Source organism: Vitis riparia, chromosome 13 (assembly GCF_004353265.1).
Source record: "Vitis riparia cultivar Riparia Gloire de Montpellier isolate 1030 chromosome 13, EGFV_Vit.rip_1.0, whole genome shotgun sequence".
In the NCBI taxonomy this organism is placed as follows: Eukaryota; Viridiplantae; Streptophyta; class Magnoliopsida; order Vitales; family Vitaceae; genus Vitis; species Vitis riparia.
In genome coordinates, this window is record NC_048443.1 from 874,793 (window position 1) to 893,197 (window position 18,405).

General features: G+C 30.9%; 1 protein-coding gene and 1 pseudogene across 1 annotated transcript; both read left to right on the forward strand.

The window, feature by feature from the left end:
- The first annotated feature begins 1,349 nt into the window (after window positions 1–1,349).
- On the forward strand, window positions 1,350–2,102 carry LOC117927715. Its single transcript, XM_034847370.1, has one exon. It carries the CDS (start codon window positions 1,350–1,352, stop codon window positions 2,100–2,102), a length of 753 nt encoding a protein of 250 aa, XP_034703261.1.
- A 9,020-nt stretch (window positions 2,103–11,122) lies between these two features.
- LOC117928865 lies at window positions 11,123–18,093 on the forward strand (annotated as a pseudogene).
- The last annotated feature ends 312 nt before the right edge of the window (window positions 18,094–18,405 follow it).

Genomic DNA, 18,405 nt, shown 5'->3' on the forward strand with positions numbered 1-18,405 from the left:
ACTTTTATATCATTTCATCAAATTGTTTTCTTCATAATGAGCAAATACTAACAACATACCATATGCATTTTATACAATAAAAAAAATTATATATTATAATTATTAGAAAGAAATAATATAATTTGTAAACCCGCATTTTTCACATACTTCTTCACTTGATAGCAAGATTCACTTTTTAGATGAAAAACTATATTTTTATAAACACTAGAGTTATCACTTATTTTTATTTATTTTTAAAAGGGAAAATAAAATAAGAAATATATCCCTAAACAAAAGGACTCGTTTTTGGAAAAACCCATTTTGAAACCCAAGTCTAGGTCTGGATGTCAAGTTACTTATCAGGAATGTACCATAATGGTAACACCCCTTTTAAGACTTGAAAACAGGTCTCTACTGACTAGGTTAAGGGAAGTATGACAATTAATCGATAAATTAATGATAGGAAGCAGAGGTGATTATCTAAATCCTAACAACATGTCGAAGCCAAATAATCATTCTAAGACAAAAGCATATAAGATAGTGTACGTACCTGGACTGCGACTCAAAGCGCTATCATAAAAACACCATGGTTAGTTCAAATAGCATAATAAACAACATGCATTTTGGTCTTAGTTAGAGTCAAGTAACAATCAAAGCAATCAATAACAATATTAAACATGGAGATGTTCACACATGAAACATACAAATCTATAGAATTTGGAGATAAAAGGTGAGGAGCGTACATGAATAGCATAAATTATTTACAATGTATTTCCATAAGACAAAGGAGATTATAATAGGTTACGATAACAAATAACAAGATACCTAATCCTAACATGCATGGTATATGTACGGCATAGAGGAAATGACAAAAGTCTAAGGAAAATATCACTTATTCATAAGAGTCATACAAACTCATTGCTAAAGTTGAACTAATACACAAGATAGCAAGAAGTACCAAAATTAGAGACTAAGACAAAACATTCAGCAAGAGGTAGAATAGTTGTATTCATTTCAAAAATCCTAAACAAATATCTAAAATCATTACTTTATCATAAAAAAAAAATCATACAACATCCTCCTTATGTCTATAAGGACAGCTAGTATTCATGCAGAAAATCAGCATCAGAATTCATAACGGCATTTGATCAGCTAGTTTAGGAAATCTGTACAGCTCATTCTTTCCTTTATTTTCACATATGTTGTTATACGTTAGCACAAGTTTAGGAGTAATTTTAGTTTCTCAAATCTGTATTTATACCTCTTCTTCTAATAAGAATAGTGTGAATCATTTTGTCTAAACCTCTATATGGTATCAGATTAACGCCTCAAAACTCCAACGAGTATTTCCTGTCTTTCTCGCTTCTGCTATGGCCACTTCTTCCTCTGATAGTTTTCCAATAGCCATCAATGCCACCCAGCAAATTACTGCACGTCTCACACCAACCAACTTCCCTTCATGGCATGCTCAATTTGAGTCTCTCCTCTTCGGCTATAACTTCTTTGGCTATGTCGATGGCACTCATACCTGCCCACCCCTATCGACGTCAACTGATGCAGCTGCCACTACAGCTCATCACCTTTGGTTCCGTCAGGACAAACTTATTCTAAGTGCAATTCTGACTTCAGTGTCCCCCGCTGTGATACCACTCATAGCAATCTCAAAGACGTCATATCAAGCCTGGACTAAACTGGCAAAACTGTATGCTAGTCGATCCAGGACTCGTGTCATGCAGCTCAAAGAGGATCTCACCCTCATGCAACATGGCAATCGCAGCATTACAGAGTACCTACACTCTGTAAAAACCATTGCCGATGAGTTTGCTCTCATCGATGCCCCATTATCTCAAGATGACATCACCCTATATGTTCTTCATGGCTTAGGATCAGATTTTCGTGACATTGTTGCCCTGATTCGAGCCCGAGAGTCTTCACTCTCATTTGAAGAATTACATGATCTGTTACTTGGTCATGAGGCATATCTTCGAAGGCTTGACTCCACTGCTCAATCCTTGGTAGTTACTGCCAATACCACTCAACGCAGGGACTCACGCTCCTCAAAGAATCAGTCTTCCTCCACTTATCAACAATCCAAGAATGACTCCAGATCAAAGTCTCGATAGTTGAAACAATACAAGTACCCTCCAAGGTGTCAATATTGTGATCAACAAGGCCACATTACAAAATACTGTCCGAAATTGAAACCCTCTGAAGCCACTATGAACTGCACAACTACTACTTCCAGTCCAGACAAACGTTGGCTCATTGATTCTGCGGCTTCCCATAATATCGCTTCTCAGGTTTCAAATTTACAATTTCACTCTGAATATGATGGTACTGATGAAGTTATTATTGGAGATGGATCAGGTTTGCCCATTACTCATTTAGGTTCTCTTACTCTTTCATTTCCAAACAGAAAATTTCAAATTGAAGATACTCTATGTGTTCCTACCATTAACAAAAACTTGATATCTGTTCACCACTTCACAAAGCAAAACAATGTTATCCTGGAATTTCACCCAACTTATTTTCTTGTGAAGGATCGGAGAACGGGGGAGATTCTTCTTCAAGGACCGTGTGAAAATGGAGTCTACCCTCTGCCCTCATCGCCTGCTGCTACTCCAATTGCTTTTGTCCATGAACGCACATCAGCAGCTGGTTGGCATCAGCGCCTTGGTCATCCATCATTCAAAGTTGTCACTCGCCTCATTAGTTCGTTCTCCCTTCCCACCACTTCATGTCTTTCTGGTTCTAATAATTGTCATTCGTGTTCTATCAATAAAGCTCATCAGTTACCCTTTCATAAACACGGTCTAACTAGCACAACACCATTTAATTTACTTTACACTGATGTATGGGGACCTTCTCCCACTCCTAGTCTCAATGGCCACAGATATTATGTTATTTTTGTTGATCACTTTACCAAATATGTGTGGTTCTTTCCATTGCATCAGAAATCAGATGTTAAAACCATATTTCCTCATTTCTACAAAATGATTGAAACTCGTTTTAACATAAAAATTAAAGGAGTTTATTCTGATAATGGAGGAGAGTTCACTGTTCTTCGACCATTTTTCACAACCCATGGCATTAGTCATTATACGACAGCCCCTTATACACCCCAACAAAATGGAGTGTCTGAGCGTCGTCATCGCCATATTGTGGAGACAGGTCAAACCCTTCTAAGTCATGCCTCTCTTCCATCAGAATATTGGGCTTATGCTTTTGCAACAACCACATATCTAATCAATCGACTTCCATCACCTGTCCTTCATCATAAATCACCTCTTCAAGCTCTCTTCAAGCAACAACCTCGGTATGAAAAATTACGTTCCTTTGGATGTCTCTGCTTTCCCTTGATGAAGCCATATAACACAAACAAATTTCAAAAGAAATCTGTTCCTTGTATCTTTGTTGGCTACTCTACTAGCCAAAGTGCATATCTATGTCTTCATCTACAAAGTCAGCGCATATACACCTCCAAACACGTAACCTTTGATGAATCTGTTTACCTCTTCAAACAGGTTTCCATGCAATCACCCACTGACTCATCCCCACCAGAAACCTCTTCTTTTTCAGGACCAATTTTGCAGCTTGCTTCTAGGGAGCTTCCAGCAATCACACGGGCTCAAGGAGATATCCCCTCTGCTTCTTCGACTCCAAGTGAAGCTCCAGCTCTTGTGCAACCTCAAGAGGCACCACTCTCCACTTCAGATCAGGTACCTCTTAGACCTTCTACTTTTGTTTCTCAACCAGAAAATTCAATAACATCCTCTCCACCACCATGTCCACGAACCATCATCACTCGTTCCATGAACAATATCTTTCGGCCAAAACAATTCCACACCACCACCAAGCACCCCTTACCTGAACCACCCGAACCAAGTTGTGTAAGTCAAGCTTTTAAAGACCCTCATTGGCGCAAGGCTATGTCAGAAGAAGTGACAGCCCTCCTTCAACATGGGACATGGGAACTGGTTCCTCCCACTCCTGGCCAGAATCTTGTTGGATGTAAATTTGTGTTTCGGAAGAAACGAAATCCAAATGGAACAATCAGTCGATATAAAGCTCGACTTATCGCTAAAGGATTTCATCAACGGCCAGGTATTGACTACTCTCAAACCTTCAGCCCCGTCGTAAAGCCAGCAACAATTAGGCTTCTTTTAACCATTGCTGTCATGCATGGCTGGCCCCTTCGTCAGTTAGACATCAATAATGCATTCTTGCATGGTAATCTTGAAGAAACAGTCTTCATGCATCAACCTCCAGGATTTGAAGATCCATCTCAACCTCAACAAGTTTACAAGCTAAAAAAGAGTATCTATGGTCTTAAACAAGCCCCACGACAGTGGTACAAGGCCCTTCAGGATGCACTCCTCAGCTTTGGTTTTATTCACTCAGTCACTGACAACTCTTTGTTCATCTATAAGTCTCATGATATCTTGTGCTACTGCCTTGTTTATGTTGATGACATAATTGTCACAAGCAACACACTCAGCTTTGTGAATAACATTATAAACAAGCTTGGCTCTACATTCTCAGTCAAAGATATGGGCTCCTTGCATTATTTCTTGGGAATAGAAGTGATTCCAACGCCACAGGGGCTCTTTCTATCTCAACATCAGTATATACGGGATCTCCTTTCACGAATCTCCATGGAAAATGCTAAAGAAACACTCACTCCAATGTCCACTACAGCCAAGCTTACGGTTCAAGATAATTTCGAATGTGTTGACAGCACTGAGTATCGCAAGATCATTGGAGCACTTCAGTATTTGGGACTCACTCGTCCCGATATTGCCTTTGCAGTCAATAGATTATCTTAGTTCATGCAGAAGTCGACAACAAACCATTGGGCCGCAGCAAAAAGACTACTCAGATATCTTAAACAGACCATGTTTCATGGTATCCTTCTCCAAAAGCATGATCAATTCCAACTCAAGACCTATAGTGATGCGGACTGGGCATCAAATCCGGACACTCGTGTTTCAACCACTGCTTTCATCACATTCATTGGTCCTAATCCATTCATGGTCTGCACGCAAGCAAAGGGCAGTCTCAAGATCATCTACAGAAGCAGAGTTTCGGGCACTAGCTACTGCCACATCAGAAACAGTTTGGCTTCATTCTCTTATCAAGGAACTTGGTCTCACTCTCAGAGAAGCACCTCAAATGTTTTGTGATAATATTGGCGCCAACCATTTCAGTTTAAATACAGTCCAGCACACACGGATGAAACACATTGACATTGATCTCCTCTTTGTACGAGATATTGTAAAAAAGGGAACTATTCGTGTTCAGCACATCCATACCATTGATCAACTAGCTGATCTCCTTACAAAATCACTCTCACGTCAACGCTTTCAACTATTAAGATCCAAGATTGGTGTTGCAGATGGCACCTCCATCTTGAGGGGGCATATAAGGACAGTTAGTATTCATGCAGAAAATCAGCATCAGAATTCATAACGGCATTTGATCAGCTAGTTTAGGAAATCTGTACAACTCATTCTTTCCTTTATTTTCACATATGTTGTTATACGTTAGCACAAGTTTAAGAGTAATTTTAGTTTCAAATCTGTATTTATACCTCTTCTTCTAATAAGAATAGTGTGAATCATTTTGTCTAAACCTCTATAATGTCTACATTACAATACAACAACCAATGTCAGGTTATCAGATGCCAATTAATCTTGAATTAAACAACAAAGTGACTATAATGCAAAATTTCCAGGAAGCTATTAGAAAAAGAAATCTTCATAAATAAATCTAAAAATATATGAAAAAATGAATTTGATTACAACAATTTTATGGGAGCATCTTCTATGTGTCTAGTTTATCATCCAAGTGACCAAACAATCATTCAAGATTCAGAATACAAAAGCATGCATAAGCCAATTTTCAAAACTAGCTTAGAGGCCTCATAAAATCACACAAAAATCACATAAGTCATTAGAAAGTCTAGTTTACATGAAAAATAATAAGAAAATCAGAGAGCATACATCAATTTTTAAATAAAACAAACATATCTTCTATCCAGAATTTGACTAGTGTAGTGTGTGCATCTTAGAAAAAATATATCTTATATTAGGAAAAACATATTTCAATATTTTATGTGTCAAAATTCAATTTCAAAAAATCTAGAATCATAAAAACTTTAACTTAAAGCATTCTTTTGTTATCTTAAAAACTTGCATTCAATGAAACCTAGGGCTAACAATTTGCTCCCTTTTTATGATAAAAATACCAAGATTGCTAAAAAAACTCTTTGTACATATCTTTATATTTAATTTAAGAAGATATTTAATTTAAGAACTTTGAGGTGTACTTAATCATTATAAGAAGCATCAATATCATAGGATTGCTAAAATATATTTGAATTATAAAATATTAACTTAATAATACTTCTCCACCCTTTTGTTATCAATAAAAGTAAGTATGATAAAGAAGTCATGGTATCAACAAATTTGCATAAAACAATATATCATCATTTAGTATTTTTGCGAATAAGATTGTGTCTATCTTTTTTAAAAAAAAAATTATTTTCCAAAAATGATTTGGTCAAACTTTTATACTAAGTTCTTGGAACTTCCTTAAAATCATAAAGAACCTTTTTTGAAAAAATAAATAAATAAAATAAAGACATGACTTGAAAAAATATTATCAGCATAAATGGAATCAAATTTTCCAACACACAATCTTCATTCATATATATATATATATAATATATTTATATATATAGAGAGAGAGAGAGAGAGAGAGAGAGAGAGAGAGAGAGAGAGAGAGAGAGAGAGATACATTCAAAATGTACTTCAATATTCATTTGGTATAAACTAACATTGAAAAATATACAAAGACAAGTACCATTCTATTTTATTCAACATTAATTTAGAAGCAAGGGTTTCTTATAGATAGTATCTTCTTCCATTTTCAAACCTTCGACTACTATTTCTAACAAATAAACCACTTTCATCCATATTAGTTCTAAAAATCCAACTAGTTCTTATCTCTAATTGATCATTAAGTTTAGGCACTAATTCCATTATATTGTTTCCATAAAATGATTTAACATTTTCTCATTGCATGAATCTAAAATTCTTCATTCTAACCTCATGAAAATTTTAAATTCAAGAATAAATTCTTACTCTTCTTGTATCAATAATTTGGTTTTTTAGGAGATTTTGTTTTGGTTCCTCACTATTTTTATGTAGTTTCTTCAACTTCATTTGATTTTAAATTTGCCTCCACTTCATTTGGCCTATCATAGAGAAACTTTGGAGTTTTGGTCCAACTATCAAATTAAAATGATGAAAGAACTTCCTATTACCAATGAATAAAAAGTTAACTAAATTTTATGGGGAAATAATTATTTTGAAAAATCAATTTTGGATGCATAAAACATAATACATATAAGGAATAAAGAAATGATAAAATAATAATTATATTCTTACCTTAATCCATGATATTGATAATACTTATGATATAACCCTGAGTCACCTAATAAATTGTTGGATCAAGGTCTTCAACTCACTACTCTCATATGGTAGATAAGTGACTTGCGTGACTTATGTTATTATAAGTAAACAACTAAAGGCATAAGAATGAGAATGTGACTTAGGACCTTAACCTTATAAAAGAGATTTATAACTCTTGGTCTTTCCATCAACAATTATATAAGAGTTATACTCATTATTTACAAATATTATGTATAAATTAATAGATAATGATGGGTTACCAACTTAAATGTATTCAAGTAATTGCTCATAAACTTTATGTACAAATTAAACCTCATAATAATGGAGTTACAAAAGTTGTATCATCGTATTTATATAAATAAAAATTTTCTAATTCCCTATTTATAATTTTAGTCTTTTAAACACAAGACTCTTGGATGCTTAATTAATTGATTCGTCTAGTTATCAATTGATACTCTTAAATAATACATATCAATTCATTATATAAATATAATTATAAATAACCACATATTATAGAAAAATGCTAACATAAATGATGTTCAAATTATTAACTAAAACAATAATGAATGAAGTCTAGGAGGATTATAAATTCCTTGATCTAGGTTTGGTTCAAAATCACAAGCAAACCCTTGCATAGCCATAGAAGAGCTTAATAATTCTATATTAATAAGCCTTAAAGATACTAGACACCACAAATATTCTAATTCTTTGTTGGGAAATTAGTAACATCTTCTTGGTGTGAAGGACTAGTTTATATTAACTATTTTTCAAAATTTTAAACAAAGCAATGAACATTGTGCTTGACATTGAACAAGAGATAGATAAAGATGACATATAATCCCCTCTTAGGTTAGCCTTTTCTAAATCCCTTCATAGCCTTCAAAGGCTAAGAAACAGGAAAAAATAAACACTAGTAAAGTTTCAAGACAACCTACATCAATCAAACACTAATAACATGTTAAGATATCATTTTAACCTAAAAGCTTAGAATTTATTTAGGAACTATTTTTAAATTTTTTATTGAAAATGATTTCTTTGAGAATTCATTCTAAAAAACATGTTATTTTTTAAGTGTTTTTTTGTAAAATATTTGAGAAACAATAAAAGATATAAAGAATATTTTAGGAATTTTTTAAATTATAGGTATAAGTGCTACTTTTAGAGAGAATAAACCAAGAAAATTATTTTTCATATTAGAATTCTCAAATATATAAATATTTCAGAACTATGCTCAAAAAAGAATTTAAGAAGGTTGCCAAAAAATTGTTTTTCATATGTGAATTCTCAAACAAAATTTTGTTCATAAAAGTGCCTTTTTTTTTTTTTAAGAATTATGCTTAAAAATTGTTTTAAAGAAATATTTTCAAAAAATATTCCTCTTATAACTTTTTCCGAAAATATTGTTAAACCAACTCTTAATTTTAACTATCAAGTCAACAATTTATATCATCTAGACTTGGGCTAAAACTTCAACACTTATATGATAACAATTTTATACCATTAATTTTGCCCTAATTAAATGTTAAGGATGTAGTTTAAATAAATTTATTATTGATCATTCTGCTTAATAATTTAAGTTTCTAGATTGTTTGATGTTATCAAAGGTTCTATGGCAAAATCATGAATCTGAAACTCCAATTTATCAATACTCGGACTCAACAAATGTTAGCTGAGTCACCCTTCTTAATTTCCATCATCTCCCTCCTTCGACACTTTCAAATTAGGTATGCTTGGCCTATCTGATTAATTTCAATAGAGAACTTCAAATATTTACATCAGGATGACTAAAAGATCTTACGTATATTTGAAGAAATATCCTTACATATATTTCAATAAAAGCTGCTCCCCTCTTCATTATCTAAAATCAGAAGTACTGATCCATGTGGTCTTAAACAAATAAATCCACTCTCCAACTTGCAACTATTTATATTAATAAATCATTGATTGCTATATGCAAATGTCTATATTTTAAATTGTCTATATCTTAGCTGTAGACATAATAAATCGATGGTGTAAAATATGATTGATTGAAGGACAAGTTTTTTGTTATTATATCTGTATTAATGACATAGCACCCATCCCAAGATGAGTGCTCCCCTCCCCTATTTTGACTTCCCCAAAGCCTCCTATAGCATAGTCGAGCCAGCAACAGGTTCTCTGAATTAGTAATTAATTAAGTTTCGTCATTCCTTCCTCTATTTTCATGGATCAAGAATAAAAAATCACTAGGTATCTTACCATTTAATTTAAGGAAATTTCCATGAGGGTAGATTAGTGCTTCCATTATCTTTTCTCAGTTCAAAGTAGCATGGATTTTAATTTTTTGGTTTTTTTTCATCAGGACTTTGAGATTTGTTGTAATACTCTATCACTATTGATTTCAAATTTCATTAAATAACACTCCTATAAATTTATTTTGTTATAAAATTTATTTTTTAAAGAGATATTAAGTAAAAATATTTTAAATAGGTGTTTTTAATAATTCTGTAAGAACTAAATTTTATTCTTTTAAAAATAAAATTTATGTAGGAAATGTATTAATAAGAGTACTAATTAATGAAATTTATTTTATGGTTTTGTTATCAATTTTTTTATTTTTCTTTAAAAAGTTTTAACATTTTATTAGAAATATTAAAGTTTTTCATAATGACAAAAAAAAAAAAAAAATTAATATTCAATACAATTACTCTTATGGGACTTCAAACTTCAACTTCAATGTCCTCCTACTAAATATAATTAAGAGTCTTTTTTCTTATAATTTTAAAGAACACTTTTACTTTAAATAGTAGTTTTGAAAAAAAAAAGTTAAGTGTTTGATAAATTTTAAAAAATACTTTTAAAGTATTTTTAAAAAATATTTATAATGTTTTATGAAAAAATATTTAATAGATGATTCTCTTAAAAAATATTTTTAAAAAAATATTTATATTAAAAACACTTCAAATAAAAACACTATCATACTGAATGATACTTATTAAGTTATAATTACAAAAAAAAAAAAATATCCATAATATGTAATATATCATAAATGATAGACATACATCGATGTTTGTAAATCATCATCTCATTTTGACTAATCCTCCTATTAGTTCTAATCATATTTTGATAACAATACATATAATATGCCAATGGATGAAATTTTCGCACCAAAAAAGTGCCTTTTGGAGAGCTGAAAACGAAATAATCCTGTTTTGTGGTGAACTTTTTCATTCATTTCTCATCATAATTAGCATTTGAGAAAAGTTTTGAAGGTTTTTTCAATTTTGGCTCATGAATCATTGCTTCAATTTATATAAATCTTGCTTCAATTTATATTAATGAAATGGTGGAAACTAAATGATTGAAATTTTGGCTCATGAATCATTGCTTTCAATTTATATAAATCTTGTGAGTGGTTAGTCAGCTTAGAAAAGAGATCCTCCTGATTCTGCTGATCTACCAATTAATGACACTCCAAGACAAATTTTCTTGGGAATACTAAAATATTATTTATCATATCGTCAATAGTCATCCCATCACGTTATCTTAACAAAATGATTTAGAAATATATATATATAATAAAACCTTATTTTATAGTAAAAAAATGTCATGACATCAGTTGATTGATTTCCTCAATTTAGATCTATATAAAGGGAGTGAAGATGATGAACCTTCAAACCACAGCTTCTCATGGCAGCTCATCAGTGCTCATTGCTCCTAGGCCTACTGATCTTGGTTAGCTCATTGGCTTGGACTGAGCCAGTGGTTGCTGCCTCCTTCAATCGGAGTAGTTTTCCGGCCGGTTTCATTTTTGGAACAGCCTCGGCTTCTTATCAGGTAAGGAGAAATTTTTGTCAAAAAATTCTCTTTAATTTGTACCATGTCATGGTGTGATTGCTTTAGACCTAAATTTCATTTCTTTCAACCTAAATTCTTTTTTTTTTTCATGAATTTCAAATATTCAAATTTGAATTTTTGTATACTACATATTCTATATCATATCATATTCATATTTTCATATGTTAATGTGTTGTATGCATGGATTTTTCAGTATGAAGGTGCGGCAAAAGAAGGTGGCAGAGGTCCAAGTATATGGGATACTTTCAGTCATAAATACCCAGGTCTCTCTTTGAGTTGATTTTCATGACTTCTTTTCACACAAAAAGTTTATAATAATTGTGTTTGGATTTAAGCTTGAGGGTTTGGGCTAACATTTGAGTTTTAAAACTAAAAATCCATCATAATAATAATAATAATAATAATAATAATAATAATACTTTTAAAAAAAAAAAAAAGTAACGTAATGACAAAAACTTTCATTATTAAATTTTTTTATTTAAAAAAATTCTAAAAAAAAAGAACATTTGAAATATTTGGCTTTTACCACTAGAAGAGATTGCAAAGGATAACAATAGGACGGGATGTGATCATCTTTGTCCCAAATAATAATAATAATAAATGAAGAAGGCAGGATAAATAATTATAAAAACCTTAATTATTTGTTTTTTATTTCTTAAAATTGTGTTAAAAATAAATATAATATACAAACAAATAAATATTATAAATTTTATAATTATTTTTATGAAATGTAGTTTTTTTTTCAATTTATATATGTTAAGAAAATGAAAATATCATACTAAAATAATTTTTTATTAATTAGGGCTGGAAGTAGGATAAATTAATCCGTTTATTCTTATAGGGTAGGGTGGCTACCCATCATTACCATACCTAGTGTTTGCAGAATTTGCAAATCTTTAGAATTTGTGTTGGACCAGTTGGCTTGCAATCGCCTGTCTCCTTTTTCTTCCTTTTTTTTCTCGAGAAAATTGAACTCCCTGATTCACACCAAAAACCAATCTCAGTCATATTTGTAAATCAAACTATTATTCAATGGTAAGATATGATTAATGTTGATGGAAATTCACTTTTTTCTTGTTTTCTTTTTCTTTTTTTCTAGTTACAGATTATTAAAAGTAATAACTGATTTTATTGGTTTTTAATGGGTTCTCTCAATGATGGATTCATGCTGGTCCCATCTACCAGTCATGCAACTGGATTAATTTAGCTGTTAAGTTATTCTACACAGTAGACCTAAGGTACAGTTTGAATGGTTGGTTTTTTACTTAATAATTTTTAAGATAATAAAATGACATAATATATTGAATAAAATTAAATGATAATTTTTTTTATTTTTTATGTTAGAATATGTCTTCTTACTAGTAAATTATAAATACTAAGTTTATGCTATTTAATCAAATTAGAAATTTTAGTATATTTATATTTTTATCCTTATTATAATTTAGTCCATTAATATTAAAGATAGAAAAATGGAATATTTTTAATTTTTTTAATTATATATATATATATATATATATTAAATTTTTATATATGCTCTTACTTAAGAACATATAAATTATAATTTTATAAAATCATGTTGAATCATGGTTCAATCTTGATTAAATCATCAATTCAACTAGTGAATTGTGATTCAATAACTTTTCTAATCCAATGATCGATATGATTCTGAAATCGTATGAAATAATTTAAATAAGATTAAAACTAATTAATAAATAATTATATTATATATTGATATATGAAAATTTTAATTATTTTTATTAAATTTTTTACTTTGGCAATACAGAAAGGATAACAGATGGTAGCAACGGCGATGTTGCAAATGATTTTTATCATCATTATAAGGTCTGAAATTCCTCATATTATATTTTCCTTTTCATTTTCCTCTCATTAATATGATAAAATTTATGGTGATATTTGTCAATAACATATTGGAATTGAATAGGAAGATGTGCATACAATGAAGAAATTGGGATTGGATGCTTTTAGATTCTCAATATCTTGGTCCAGAGTGTTGCCACGTAAGTTTGTTGTTTCAATATTTTTATAAATTATTAAATTTTCTATTCGGATTTCTTAATAATGTATGAAAATGTTAGAAGAATTGTGATATTTAATTATTAATTAATTTTATTTTTTTCCCACACAACAAAGAAGTCGGCTTTAAAAAGAAATAAGAAAAGAAAAGGAAAAAATCATTGCCCCTTTTTCCACATTGAAGTTGATTCTTTGGTTAGTGAAGTTTCCAATCCCGATTTGAATAAGCATAATTTTGACTAGATGATGGAACAAATCTATAGAAATGACTCTTAGGTGATCATATGTCTCATAAAATGGCAAATAAGATCATACCAGTTCATCTCTATATTTAAAAAATTCTTTGTATCTTCCTTGATTGTAACAATTCAACATGAAACAAATATTAAAAAAATGTAATAAACTATTAATAAATTCATGTCATATTCTTTGTATCTTCCTTGATTGTAACAATTCAACAAGAAACAAATATTAAAAAAATGTAATAAACTATTAATAAATTCATGTCATGTGTAAATATTGTCTACTACCTACGTGTTGGTGGATGGTTCCGCATGACGTTTCTCTTAGTCAACTCATGAGCTTTTGAATAAAATAAGTCACAACCCACTAGTCACGTATTAAATCTTAACTATTTCAAATCTATCATCTCTCGCAAAGTCACAATATATTTAATTAAACACATTAGATAAATCACCTCTTATAAGTATAAAAAATTTGATAGTGAGAGATATCACACCTAATGACAATTGAAAAGATAATCATATCTCAAAAGATTTTATTTTATTTTTCACATTTATATATTTGTGGAATGCAATCAACAAAATTTTTAATATATATTTGAAGTGAAATAAGTTTTAGTAAAAGAGACATCATTGTTAATTAACGAAATCTAAAAATGATAAATTAATTGATCTTATATCAAAATATAATTAATATAATCATTGATTTTGACGTTACTCTTGTTTGCAATAGAAATGGTTATTTTTTTAAAAAAAATCCATAATATATCATCTTTAGACTTACTGTTGTAAACATACAAAGCTTATATATATATTATGGACTTAACATCATAACAAGTAACATTAAAGAGTAGCAACGACCTAAATTCACCAAAAATATGGTTAAATCTAGAAAGGTTTGCTCGGTGTTAATATTTTTTAAGGATAATATTTAAGAAAGATTCCAATTATAATTAGTATTAACTTGGACAATATGTTGTGCTATCCATTGAAAGCATTAAGGATGGCATATCAATGTCTCCCAAAAGAACAACCCTTGAATGACTATTTACTTAAGTAGATCTCAAAAATAATAATAATAAAAAATTATTCATTACATAATTAGGAGAAAATGACAATAATTTTTTCTAAAAAGAATTGTTGAAGTTACTTCTTTCAACCAATGTGATAATCAAATCACATAGTTATAAATTGACCTTATATTCCAACGGTGTAACATATATTCCATTTTCTTTTGCTTGGAACAAATATAAATTTTTGTAACTTAGGTGGGAAGTTAAGCGGAGGAGTAAACAAGGAAGGTATCAACTTCTACAACAATCTCATCAATGAACTACTATCAAAAGGTCATTACTCCCTCTTATCTCTTTATATTTTGATGATTAGCTAGTCATATTTGAGGCTGCAACTTGAGCTAACTCTACTCATTTACCCAAATACTAATTACAAATCTAAATTTTTACTTAAATTTAGAAAAATAAGCTTAAGTTGAACTTGATTTAGGTAATTTAGATTGAACATTAATTTGGTTAGCTTAAACTTTTAATAAATTATTTTCATGTTTGGGTTGACCACCGAGATAACTCGAGTTGCACCCACTAACATTAATGAACCTAAATCTAGGATGTCAACAGATCGGGTGGGAATTGGACTTCGATGTGACTGGCCCAACCATCATTTTAGGATGGACTAATACATAAGATAGAGCCCAACACTAGATGGGTTTGGGATAAGCCAGCAGTTGGGCCAAAAATGTACCCTTATGAGTATCGTAATTGAATTAAGCTTCAATTGAGGTTGCAAAGTTAAGCCACAAACTCAAACATTCAACCTAAGAAATGAACTATTTGGATCAAAACACTAAAAAAGCTTGTTCCGTATATGTTTCACTCGACATAGGTCTACAACCCTACGTGACAATATTTCATTGGGATCTTCCACAAGCACTGGAAGATGAGTATGGTGGCTTTTTAAGCCCACACATCATGTAAGTGAATCAAACCCTCTTTATTGATCGATCTTTACAAAAGAGTCTTTAACTATACATCTAAATATATATATAAACACATTTGTGGGGCAATTTTTTTGTTTGTGAACACGATATATATATAACATGTAACCATATGTTCAATAGAGATTATTTTCGGGACTTTGCGGAGCTTTGCTTCAAGGAGTTCGGCGATCGGGTGAAGTATTGGATCACCCTCAACGAGCCATGGACTTACAGCAATGGTGGTTATGACCAAGGGACCTTAGCACCAGGACGATGCTCTAAGTGGGTTAATGGAGCATGCACAGCTGGGAACTCTGCCATTGAGCCTTACCTGGTAGGCCACCATCTGCTTCTTTCTCATGCAGCTGCAGTAAAAGTGTACAAGGATAATACCAGGTGAGTATGCAATAGTTTTTAGTAAAATTCACGTATAATCTAGTACATTTGGTCTGTGTATCTATACTTAGTATTATGAAATATAAAATTCAGTTATTAACTAACCTACAAACTTGAGTTTTTAATGATAGATTAGCGATTAATTCATATAAAGTTTATTAGCATTTGGACTATTACATAACATGTAACAAAATTTAAAATAGTTTTTCCAATTGTTAATCATATTTTGAGTCTTTAAGAATGGAAAAATCGTTATCAATGCTATAATCCTTAGCTAGAAATGTTATGCTAATACATAAACTATGTAGGCATCTCAAAAGGGGAAGATTGGAATAACATTGGTGTCTCACTGGATGGTACCCTACTCTGACCAGAAAGTGGATAAGAAAGCAGCCATAAGAGCCCTAGATTTCATGTTTGGATGGTTAGTATATACATGTATAGTCAACAATTAGCCTCTTGATTATAAATTACTACACTAATATTATTATATGTTTGTCCTTATATAGGTTTATGAATCCATTAACCTATGGAGATTATCCATATAGCATGCGCACGCTTGTTGGACCACGACTACCAAAGTTCACCCCTGAGCAATCTATGCTAGTGAAAGGGTCCTTTGATTTTCTTGGATTGAATTACTACACTGCCAATTATGCAGCTAATGTTCCTGTTGCTAATACCGTTAATGTGAGCTACTCTACAGATTCTCTTGCTAATCTCACCAGTAAGTTTATACCAATTCCTCAAATTTTGATTCATGATCACTATAAACCTATGTAATTAATATTTTTTCTGTTTCTTGGTTTGATAGCACAACGCAATGGAATCCCCATCGGTCCAACGGTATGTGGGCAAAAAAAGTTGTTACTAACATTGAGAAAAAGTCATATTATGCATGAATAGATAGTTGTAGTTAGAGATGATAAAATTTGATATAATTTATCCGCACGATCTGAATCCAACACTTTTTTCAAGGGTTAAATAGACTCATGAAATCTAATTCAATTGGACTTATTAAATAATATCTAATTATCAAATGGATTAAATATGTTACATAATGTGTTTTATTAGGTTGTGTATTTTTTTTTATATTTTAACTCAATTATTATTTATGTTGTCTTTGAATTAACTTATTTAGTCAAGTGTTCCACTTTTAACACGATACAAAACAAGACCCACCAATACGAATTATCACCCCTATATAACACACATACTTCTCTTTAGATCATAAAGGTCATTAATTGGTTCATTTTCATAATTATGTGTACGAAAAATGTATCTGCAGACTGGTTCAAGTTGGCTTAGTGTCTATCCTAGTGGAATTCGAAGTCTTTTACTCTATGTGAAGAGAAAATACAACAATCCACTTATTTACATCACTGAAAATGGTAAGGCTAATGACCTTTTATTAATTTCCTTTTCGGTCACATGTTATCTTAGAAACATATAACTCAAAAGAATTCTCTTATTACATCTTTAGTCAATTAACATAAATGTTTGAAACTATTTTCAGGCATTAGTGAAGTCAATAATAATACCTTAACACTTAAAGAGGCCTTGAAGGACCCGCAGAGGATAGATTACTACTACCGCCATCTTTTATTCCTTCAATTAGCCATCAAGTGAGTTTTATTATTTTGATATGCAATTTTTTTTTCTAGTGTTTAGTTTTCTTGCAATTACTCCATTTTGAGTGATTTCATTTTGACTATAGTAAGTATATTTATAACAATTTTATGATTATTTGATTGCACAAAATATATATATATGCTAAATATGGTGTAGTAATACTTATTTTTTTCCTGTTGTAGGGATGGTGTTAATGTGAAGGCTTATTTTGCATGGTCATTATTGGATAACTATGAATGGAATTCTGGTTACACTGTTAGGTTTGGGATTGTCTTTGTTGATTATGACAATGGCTTGAAAAGATACCCCAAGCATTCAGCTATATGGTTTAAGAAATTCCTCATCTGATAGAAGAGCTCCACAACAATATCTTTTCAACGAATAAATTAAATAAGATGGAGATGATCATCTCTTTGTATCCCCATTTCATAATATGTTTGGTCCTCGCATGGAACTACTTTAATTAAATCTATAATACATCTTCCTATGTGTTGATTTTATAATATATCTTTCATTTTATTATTGTCCTATTTTTCAAAGTAAGATCATGTTAAGAGTTTAAATAACTAAAATGATATTTGTACTTTTAATCCTCTCATCGAATTGCATGATACTTTCATATCCTTTCATCTAATCGTTTTCTCCACAATGAATAGCTAATAATAGCATACACTATACATTTTATAAAATAAAGGCATTTATATATTATTCTAATTACATGGATAGCTCTTGGTATATTGGTATACAAACAAATTTCTCTTAAATAGAGAATTTTGTATCCCTATTTCAAAATAGCTTTGATTTTTACAAGAACTAT